The following is a 10,898-nucleotide window of genomic DNA, read 5'->3' as shown; positions in this document are numbered from 1 at the left end:
AAACCTCTTCACCTTTTTTCACATTAGAATAAACTCTGAAATATTAACACAACAATGAAAAAATGCAAATATAACAATTCTATATATATATATATATATATCATCCTTCTTTCTATAGAATTTAGGCTTGCTATGAAATAAAAAGTATATTTAGTGGCTGATCTGCTATATAAATAATGTATGTCCGTCTGTAGATGAACACAGTATACGTTTTATTATTGTGATCTGTTCACTACATATGAAAAATAACTTTCTTTATCTTATAAAGATAAATAACTAACTTTCTGTTTGTGAGAAAAAAAATGAAATCTGTGTAAATACCTTTAGTTTTTACTTCATATTAAGCCTGTACATTTATAATTTGGAATGATTTAAAAAATGTCAATTAAAAATATTTACACTTTTAAATAAAATATTTACAAACACTGACAAAAAAATACATGTTGGCATTCTCACAACTTAAAAACAAATCATAAAGGGAAGAGGAGTGTTTTTCACAATTTTTGCAAGGGTTAGTTTCAAATTATAAGAAATAAAAATGAAGCCTTTGACATGAACACTAACAATTCTTGTATACAAGGTGAGAAAAACAACCTCATATCACCTTTAAGAATGAATTTAATATCAAATAAAATTGTCTTCAATAAAGGATTGTCCAAAAATTCTAATTTCATTAAATTCCAATTATCATTTTTTATACACCTATTGAAATTAAACTTTAATACATAAATAAAACTTTTAATGCCTGCTCTTTAAATTAATTTAATAACAGCACATGAAAAAAAATACCATTAAGGTTTTTAAATTAAAAAAAACTTTATAAAAAAATCAACACACAAATATAAATAACAAAAATCTACCAATTTTTAAGTCATTGTGCAAATTCACATAATCTTTCAGGGATGAAGAGATAAGAAAATGAATGATAAATTAATCTTACCCAATATGTTTACTAGCTTTTAAAATTTTAGTAGTAAGAATAAAAGTGTAAAAATTAAACTTTTCCAGAATTCTGAAGTTTAGAATTTTATACTTTAAAATTTTGAATTATTTTTTTTGTGAGGGGAGGGGGGCGGTCGGTATTAATTTACCCTCCAATATTCTATCCCTGTTTCCCTAATTTATTTAAATAGGAAGCCGTAAAACAATGTATTTAACCAAGCAAATATCTATTCATTTAAAATTAAATCTTCCAATAAAAATGCAATAGATAATTTTTATTTGTAAATAGCACTTGAGCATAACTTAAAATTTTAAAAAATCTAAATTCTAATGTTTGAATTAAAACCTTTTTTCAATTAGGTACCTAGTTATTGAAACAATACACATTAGATACTCATAAAAATAAAAAAACCTTCCACTTTACAAAATTAACAAAGCTCATAAATTAATAAGAATAGGTAAAAGTCCTTGTTTATTATTTAATTGTGATTTAGGCGTGTTCTGTGTGTGAATAAGGTTGTTCTTGTTGAAAGTATGATGAAATTTTCCTAAGTTGTCCTTTCTTCTTATACAACTCTTCTTACCTAGGTAGATATACAAATAAAATTATTAAATGTCCTAAAATATCAAGTAGTAAGGTTTTTTCTTTTGTTGCTTGAGATTTCAATAAGTTACTGAATCAATGGAGTTCTCCAATTAAGGGAAGCTTCTTATAGGTACCGGGATGGTGAATGCTCAGGGTGGGCATACAAAAAACCCACCCAAAAAAACCCACCCAGGGTTTTTTAAAAAACCCATTGAAAAAAAACCCAAGGTTTTATGGGTTTTTGAAAAAAACATTGAAATTTCACGTTAAAATTTACAAATTAAACCTCTATTTACTCAAAGACTAGGACCTAATAAGTTAATAACATTTTAAAGCAAATTTTACCTAAAAAAACATAAAAAAATATGAAGTAATTGTATAAATGATGCTCTACTTATTGTTCAAATGTATGAAATTACTTTCTCTCAAAGCTTAATTTCAGAAAACGCTTTGCTACTAAATTGATGATATATAAATTGTGTAAATTACATAATCATAATTGATTTTTTAAACTAAAACATAACAATTTATGAAAGGAAATAGTTACAGTGGCGTGCAGATGGTTTTATTAAGTGTTAGTAAAAAGGAAAAGACCTTAATAATTTCTGGGAGGGGGGGAGGGGTGTTGACAGCTTAAGAAAAGAGGAGTAGGTTCCATGTTTTGAAGCTTTTACCTCCCCTCCCCCTTAATAGAATATTTTGTGCACTATTGATAATAAGGGTTTATAATTGATCGGAATGCCAGCTTTCTTCATTATCTATCTAGTTTATTGTGAAATCTTGCTTACCTTTTACCTACAACAACATAAACATTAATATTTCATCAATATATCAAATGTATTTGACTCCTAAATGAAAAAACCCAATAAAACCCTAAAAAACCCATAAAAACCCAGGGTTTTAGGGGTTTTTATGGGTTGGGTTGGGCTTTTTTAAAAAACCCTGGGTTTTTCCCCACCCTGTGAATGCTAGGAGCAGAGCCGCTAGTATATATATATATTACGCTAATTAAAGTTATACCTACTTTTAAATAAACTTTTACAGCATTTAGGTAATTGTAAAAACTCAATTTCTGTTTCTTGCAGGAAGGGGGGGAACATTAGATTATAAAATATACTGAAAACACTCCCCCACATCACAAAAAATCAATAAACCACCGAATCAATGACCCCCTTTATTTTATTAAAAAAATAACATTTAAATGAATTAACAAGCTTACCTCAAAAAATCTTTTCAGGTAGAAGATTTGACCAACGGTCATAGCTACTAAAACAAGGGCCTAAAAATAAGAGAATAAAGTATGTGTTTTGGGTTAAGAATTTCATTATGTAATATTATTATAGATGAAAAACTAATAAACATTTTATAAGTTTTGTTTTTGGATAAAATATTATAACTACAACAGTTTTATCTGAAATTTCAGGGGAATGTTATTGTTCCGATCACCTACTTAAAGTTTATCATTACCTCAAAGAAAGACCACATAACAACTCTGGAATTTGTACTCTCGTTGATGCTACGATGAATTCTGTCTCTAACCTAAAAATGCATTTTATTATAAATGTTTTAAAATATACCTAAATGAAATACAAAATAAATACCTGACAAAAATGTTCTCAAAAATATTTCCAAAATAGTTCTAGTGCATTTTACGAGTTATTGTACTTGTAAAGTAAACAATGAATAGATAAAGTAAATTACTAAATATGCTCGAAAGAAAAATTAACTTTTGCCATGCAGTTTTTTCAGTTAAACAAAAAATAAATTATAATTTCACACATAACTAAGATGTAGAAATGTTTATTACCTAACCAGCATGTATTTTTGTTCGTGTTTAGCCCCAGTTTGTCCCCTTTGTCATAAAACCCTTTAAATGACAATGCTAGGTGTCCCAGATTGTCCACTTCAAACGGCAGGTGTCCCAGATTAAGATGTAACAAATGTTGGTTAAACTGCATTTAATCTTTCTCGTGTTTAACCCAAGATTGCCCCTTTAACCGTATAACCCTTTCAAAAATGAAAATGGCAGGTGTCACAGATTAAGAATTAACAAATGTTAGTTAACCTGCATATATTCTTGTTCATGTTTGACTCCAGTGAGGGCAACAGACAGCTCCCTGATCATATCCTCAAGCTTGTTGCTGGACGCATCGTCGCCCTCTGCTCCTCCTAAATATCAAGAAACTTAGTAATGCAGGGTGATTTAGGACAGGAGAAAATTACTAGATTTACACTATTAGTCCAGTTAGTTCGTGGTTTAAAATATGAAACATCTAAACTTATTAATATACAGAAAGACACGTGACATGCCGATCTAATACTTAACAATTAGAATATCTTTATACCATGTTAGAAGAAGCGAAAAAATGGTTAGACCACCAACTAGGTACGTATACAAGTTATATTTATACGATTATAATATTTTGCTCAGATCTTGAAGGAAGAAAAAATAAACGATAAATCAATGTACAATCGCAATGAAGAGAAACAAAATTACAACTTCTGAAGATTTAAATTATAGGTAGGAAAGTTTGAACACTGCTAGTTTCAATCTACTTATCAAGATTTTTATAAAAGTAACCTAGATTAAGGCCAGCGAATGAGAGAAATTTTTTTTTGAAAACTTTCGGGTATCATTAAAATTTACTGTCCAATGTTACCTCCCTCCCTGTTAGACTAAGACCATTAAGTATACATTCATAAGCAAAATGGATTTTCTCTATTATTTTCCCATCCGTTAAATATTACTTGTATGTTCCTGCAGATTTAAATGTTCTCAAATAAATTGAACCTTGCACCTGGATAAAATGATGATACATCCACACCCCTCCCCTCTTACTGGATGGACGAACTGATCAATAAACGAGGTCTATTCATATGAAAATGTTTTTACCTTCTGTTGGTGCATCTCCAATGTCCATGTTGAACATCACAATTTTGGGGGTCATCGTTGACATCTGATTGCTGAAAGAAATACATTTATCAATTTTATCCCTACTCTTTGTATCTGTATATGAATGAATATATTACTATAGGGTTGTTAATGTTGGTATGTTTTAGTTAAATAATATGTAATTTTGAGCTTCTTTTGAGAAGTACAAATATTTTTATGGTTAAAATTGCTATAAGATCATGAATCCTGCCATGTATACTACAAAAATTAAAATGGCACCTACTACTAATTCCAGTGTGTCCTAAATATATTAGGAGCTAGAGTAGAGGGAATCATTAGTCCATAATTATAGATTGTCTGTTACAATGCGTTCTATTTCAATTGGACTAAGAGATGACGTCAAGCGGGCTTTTCCCAGTACATGTACTAAATAATAGGTAACTATTGGTATTAGAATAAAATAATAAAGATGAAATTATTACCTAAAGCAGTACTGATAAGTGCCATCCATATGGGCTGCGAATGTATACTTTCCATTGCTCTCCCTCTCTCCCTGGTGAATAGTTTTGGCGTCAGGGCCAACAATTCGAACATCAATATCTAAACATAACAATTTATAGTAGGTATCCCAAAAATGGCACATTTTTACGGATATGCGTTTCAAAGTCTCTAAACGGCATTTTCCACTCATCTAATCGATTCATAGGTATAAAATATTCATATGAACTGGACATGCAAATGTTTAGAATTATTGCCTAAACCTTTAATTTATTGAACGAAAAATGATATCTTTTGTATTTGTTATTTAAACTATTTTTTAATCTAAAATTGATAGGTGTTTGCTAGGTGATAGGTAGGTATTTGATAAATTTTGTTTTTTTTAAAAAGAAAGGGGTAGGTTTCTGGTAGAATCCGTAAAGATGTGTGTTTTAAGGCTTAAAATAGTATTACAACAATAATATTTAATAAATATGTGTATTTCTTATTGAAAAGAACTATAGACAAAATTTTTTTTTTTTAAGTTAACATAAATTTTTATCGTTCTACTACTGTTTTTTACTTATAACACATAACCTTTACGGATTTTACCAGAAACCTACCCCTCTCTTGTTACGAAAAAGAACAAAAACACAAACCTAAAAATCCTCCTTCAGCAACTTCAAACATGAGACCCATTTTTGTGCCAGCTTTAACCTAAAATATAACAAAAATTAGTTTTCATAACAACTTATGCCTATATAGGCATACTATAAGCAAAACATCAAATTGTTTGGAGGTTTAAGGAGCTAGACAATGGCTTAAATTTTTTATTAAAAGGCATAAAAAATATAAAAGGATACGTACAAAAAAAAACAATCATTAGAAAGTATTAACAGTGTTTTAAAGTATATTCAAACCATTTGAAACCTATAATATTTTTTTGTCAGTTTTACCGAATCAAATAAATGAAAGTAAAATAATGTTCCTGCTAAAATAATTTCAAATCTTGTAATTTGTGTCTTCGAAACTGATTCATATACGCTGGATTTGAACTAGTTCTTAGCCATACTGAAAATTCATGTTTTGTATTGTTCTATAGCCAGTTTACTACGAATATTAAAATAAAAATCATACTATCAATACCAGTTTTGTTGACCCAAACATTCGACCTATCGGGGCTAAAAACTGGTTTAAATCTTCTAACTTTACATTTTAATATCCGTGGAAAGCTGCCTATAAAATACGATACGATAAATAACTATTACCTTATCAAAGAAACATTCTTCCGCATGTGCATCTACTGTTACAAAATATGATGTTGTCGAACTTACTAAACAACTAAAAATATAAAAAAATTTATTAAATAAGTAGGTACCTAACAAAACATATTAATTACTTTTAAGAGTAGTCATTTCTAATGCCTAGTATCTTTAGGGCCGGATAAGTCATTGGCAGATAAATTGATCTACGAGATAAATGTAAGCAAATCTAGCTATATAAGATTCAAAGAAAAAAGTTAAGTTAAGAGATCGAAAATTAATACTATTGCTGATGATTCTGTAATTTATAAAAAAAAAATGATAAAACAACATCAAATATAGCTATATATACACGTACACAAATAACAATATTTTAAGTCTTTTTATATGTAACATGGTCGATGAAAATGACGAAATCATTGCAGAATTAAGACGTGGCTTTAAAAAGTGATACAAATGACATTCGACTTTTTTAATCTTGTAGCTTTGCCTCTAGCATTTAGGGGATTTGTATTTAAAGGTTATAAAAATAGCCTAAAACCTTACCCAAAACTTAAATCTAAAAATAAATTAGCCTTAAACCATCCTGGGATCAATGTAAAATTACTCTTTATTGGAGAACTAAATCGGTTCAGCAGTTACTAAAATTTTAAGTCAGAAACCTTACTACCTATTTTATTTAATTAATCTTACCTTAAAACAAGACCAACAGAATATAACAAAATCAACATTTTTTATTTAATTTTAATTATCTTAATCTAAAACATAACTAAATTAATATCAATTCATAAATATAACATTTATGACAATCTTTTATTATTTCAGCGATTAAGAAAGGTCTTAACTTCTTAGAGTGACCTTAGAATTGTCAATAAATCACACAAAATTGTCAAGAAAATTGAAGCAAAGAAAGATGCAAACATAAGCGGTGTTGGAAGTTTGACTGTAGCAGACGAAAATTTTTGTGTACACGTCAACCTTAAACTAAAAAGTAAGGGATAACAACTTTTTAAAACATGTTTTCTTTTTTATTCTGCAATATTTTTAAAATTCAAACCACTTCTAATTTGCCTTTTCAGATTAGTTATTTATATTTTTTAATAATAAAAAATACAAATTTTAAATAAAAAGTTGTACACCTTATTTAAAGTCGTATTTGCTATTTTCTTTTTCGTTTTAAATACTTCAATGAAAACCTCACATTATTATTTCATAGCTTGAATTCCAGAAAAATCCGTTTGGAACGTGTACCTACTCAATTTTGTCATATTGTCCGAAGCTCGATCGAAATAAAACGCGGAAAGACTCGGAACGAGTAAATCTGTTCCATCTAAAGTAACCCAGAAGTTTCGAGAATGGTAAATTTAAAGGATTTATAGGAACAGAATAAGTTCTTTGTCTTATGTGCTTCATTCGAATCGTTTAACAAATTTTCGTTCATCAATCTTAAATAAGCACATTTTCGATAGAAAATTTTCGATAAAAATTCACAGTTGAACGCTTATTCGTACAATTGAAACGTTCGTTTGTCGATTTTTTACGAAAACGTGCTTAATTTTGAATCTTAGGTAATTCTGATTTACATACCACTATCTAAACTGAAATATTTTATCCTTATAAAAAACCATTCTCGAAACTTAAATCTACTTTCTCATTTAAAAAGATTAATTCACTTTACATATACAATTAATATTATCGTTTCATAAAGGATTGCGAAACTAATGCTACAAAAAATAAATTTTTAGAAAAAACTTAAACGATTAATATCACAAGCGACTTTGTAGCATAAATCTATGTTTCAACTATCCTTTATTCTTTATTCTTTCACTTTTGTATTTAGATGTTGTTCGTTCAATGGTCAGATAAAGAATGAAGTAAAACAGCGAGCTTTCTCTCGGCCCCTGTAGTCCGAGTGTAAGTGTGTGTGTGCGTGTGTGTGTGTATGACTACTTGCTTTCGCGCTCAGCTTGACAACAACCACCCCTCGTGGTTTTAATCTAAACTTGTACCGTTCCGTCTCACAATCTGCCTACCGCAATTGAGAAACTTATCTGGCCTGTACCGCCATACGTAGAGTCCTCCTCTACTACCACTCAGTTAAGAGTATATAAACGTGCCTGTACATCATTGTCGGCCCCTGCCGCTTCATATAGCCTGTATATCATTTATAATGCACGAATACGCCGCAAGAGGTACTCCCTCTATATTACGTCTCTCTACTGCCATCTAACGGCCGTAGCTGACAACTAAGGTTAATTTAATTTTTTCTGTCTGCTAACTCTCCAGGCTTTCTATATCAGCCCTTTTACTTTTTATTCAATACTACGAGCGAATTTTTTCACATAATTCGCTTAAGATCTCTCAAACTGTGTCACTTTAGACTTCTCATATCGACTTTTTATCCTTGTCTTTCCACGTTTTATTCCGAACGACCTGGGCCGCTTGCCAAAATGCTCCTAGAGACACGTTTAATGTATTTTTTGAAATTCCACCATATTGCATAACAAATACCAAATATTTATGCAACTTTTGCAATCATAAATGAAAGACTAAACGTAATTTAATTTTGATTAATCGATAACCTTTGTTTTAGCGACTTGTATTCCCTTTTTTGACCGATTAGTCGTAGTTTATTTCTGCTGAACGTGATTTTTACATTTACCAATCATTCAGAAAAAGTATATTTTAAAAAGGGGGAAGCACAAACACTCAATTTATGAAGAAAAAAACATAAAATTTCTCTCTGTTTAGTTTCAAAAACTCAAAAAATCATTTTGCAAAGCCACCTGGCATTTAAAAAGCCGTGTCGTGTGTAAAAAATGAACATATGTGCATTATTTATGAGTCTTGTATGCCAAAAAAGTGTGTGCGAGTGTGTTTAGTCAGTCTACTTTGAAAGTGACAGTTACAAATAAATCTGCCAAACCATCTTTTAAAATTGCGCCAAAACTGTTGGGAAATGCGCGAAATATTTACTATTCGAAGATTTTTCAATATTTTACTGTTATTAGGGATTAAATAATGGACAATTAATTAACCTACACCCAAATTAAGAAAAATAGACTTACACTTATTGGTTGAAAAGACTAAACTAAGTTTGTACCAACCAATCACTATCAAATAACCAACGAATTCGCGGAGAGGTCGATAAAACTTTGGGGTTCAGAACATTTATAGTCCTATGTCCTATGCGTGACATTTTAGTATGCGTTTTAAAAGTTTGTTTTATAGGTATATTATGAAACATTCATTTTGGTATAACATTTGTATGTGTTGGCACTAGTGCAATATTTGGAGCTGCCCTAGCAGAAAGGGAAAGGAGGCTTTTTGGAGGGAAAAAAGAGATGGATTCACTTTGAAAGAGAGAGAAAAAGAGATAAATAGAGAGAGAGAGAGAGAGAGAGAGAGAGAGAGAGAGAGAGAGAGAGAGAGAGAGAGAGAGAGAGAGAGAGAGAGAGAGAGAGAGAGAGAGAGAGAGAGAGAGAAATAACATCAGCTGAGATTTTAGCACAATTCAATTTTTTAACCGACTTAACGAGGGAAACAGAAAACTAGAAGAGAGAGAGAGGGTGAAACTAAAATACGAGTTTATTTATTTCTTAGTTAATAGTTTGTTATTTAATTTCAAATTAATCAACATCTTTAGTATGATTTATATCAAGTGAAACATGTAGAGTGATTTTAGTGAAATTGACGTTGATTTTAGACAGGAGAATCAAATTAAAACTTCCATGCCTTTTGAGGATTTTTAAAGTTTTTATAATGGATTTTGTTTTAATGTAGGTAGGTAATAACTACATTCAAATTTTATATAAAATTCTACCTAAATTATCAAATATTCATGAAGATTTTATATAACTAGTTTATTTAGATCATTTATATTTCAAATTAAGTTTCTAACGTTTTTTTTCTCCAATGACTCATTTTATGTCTTTTTTTGTTTAAGAGAAGTGTTATTGGTATCTTTTTTTTTATTGTTTTGAAATGATTTTAAGCCTAAATATTAATATGTATTTATTTTCACTAATGCCATGGATTTTTATTTTTATTGATTATTTCTAATAAGTACCTACTTAGTAAAAACTAAGTACCTATTAATAACTAGTGATTATTTATATACCTAAAGTGAATTTATTTGCAAGTGATGCTAATATTATAAAAATGCCTGGAAAACCGTTCAGTGGTAAAGCTAAGAAGGCACAACTGAAAGCCAAAAAGATAAAAAAAGAGGTTTGTAAATTTTGTTTAACTTGTATTAACGGTATTCACATGATAAATTTATAATTAAAGACGTAAAATCAAGATTATTACTTGGTCAGGCCAAAGTGGTGGAGACCCTTTCCGTCGTGTAACAAAAAAAGTGCTTTCTGTTCTTTGTTACTTAATGACTTGGCTGGGTTTATATTTATGGCGCTATTATCTGATTTTAAAGAATACAAAATCGGGAAAGGATCTCTACCCTATGGCCAAAGTTACATAACCTCATGATCCCTCTATTCTTTTATTTTAATATTCACATCATGGTTACTTAGAAAGTATTTCTATTTTTTAGGCCAAAGCATCCGGAAACCTTAATGTTCTGATTAAGAAGAAAGATCATTCAAAAGAAAACAGGAAAAAAATTAATTCAACCGATCCAAGATGTTACCATTTTATTTTATGTCAAACTAGCGGCTACGCCCCCTATAAGCCTCTAGGGGCACTAAAGGTGAAAGTGGAAAAAGTCGACTTAGTCCCA

At 29.8% G+C, this 10,898-nt stretch overlaps 2 protein-coding genes across 2 annotated transcripts in view; one reads left to right on the top strand and one right to left on the bottom strand.

Moving 5' to 3' along the window:
* The window catches only part of Ns4 (Nucleostemin 4), a 160,580-nt gene that overhangs the window by 123,140 nt on the left and 26,542 nt on the right, over nt 1-10,898 (top strand). Inside the window, exons 2-3 of the mRNA XM_080178181.1 lie at nt 10,303-10,390; nt 10,713-10,774. Coding sequence (XP_080034307.1) covers nt 10,322-10,390; nt 10,713-10,774 — 131 coding nt within the window. The 5' untranslated portion in view covers nt 10,303-10,321. The remainder of the gene's footprint in view (nt 1-10,302; nt 10,391-10,712; nt 10,775-10,898) is intronic.
* On the bottom strand, nt 35-7,083 carry CHOp24 (transmembrane p24 trafficking protein CHOp24). Its single transcript, XM_080178186.1, has 9 exons — nt 6,854-7,083; nt 6,167-6,239; nt 5,558-5,615; nt 4,904-5,021; nt 4,422-4,492; nt 3,594-3,697; nt 2,996-3,067; nt 2,748-2,807; nt 35-1,526 (listed from the first exon to the last, which is right to left on the bottom strand). The coding sequence occupies exons 1-9, from the start codon at nt 6,889-6,891 to the stop codon at nt 1,509-1,511; spliced, it is 612 nt and encodes a 203-aa protein (XP_080034312.1). The 5' UTR covers nt 6,892-7,083; the 3' UTR covers nt 35-1,508.

The sequence above is a fragment of the Acartia tonsa genome, chromosome 12 (assembly GCF_053477335.1).
Source record: "Acartia tonsa isolate MP-2025a chromosome 12, ASM5347733v1, whole genome shotgun sequence".
Lineage (NCBI taxonomy): Eukaryota > Metazoa > Arthropoda > Copepoda > Calanoida > Acartiidae > Acartia > Acartia tonsa.
Note: the sequence above shows the minus strand (reverse complement) of the source record. Positions and strands in the feature narration are given on the sequence as shown.

Coding starts and splice junctions, on each gene's coding strand:
- CHOp24 (XM_080178186.1), bottom strand. CDS start 6,891: ATGTTGATTTTGTTATATTCTGTTGGTCTTGTTTTAAG. Junction 6,240..6,853: donor TCTGTTGGTCTTGTTTTAAG/GTAAGATTAATT, acceptor TTATATTTTTAG/TTGTTTAGTAAGTTCGACAA. Junction 3,068..3,593: donor ATGAACAAGAATATATGCAG/GTTAACTAACAT, acceptor ATGCATTTTTAG/GTTAGAGACAGAATTCATCG.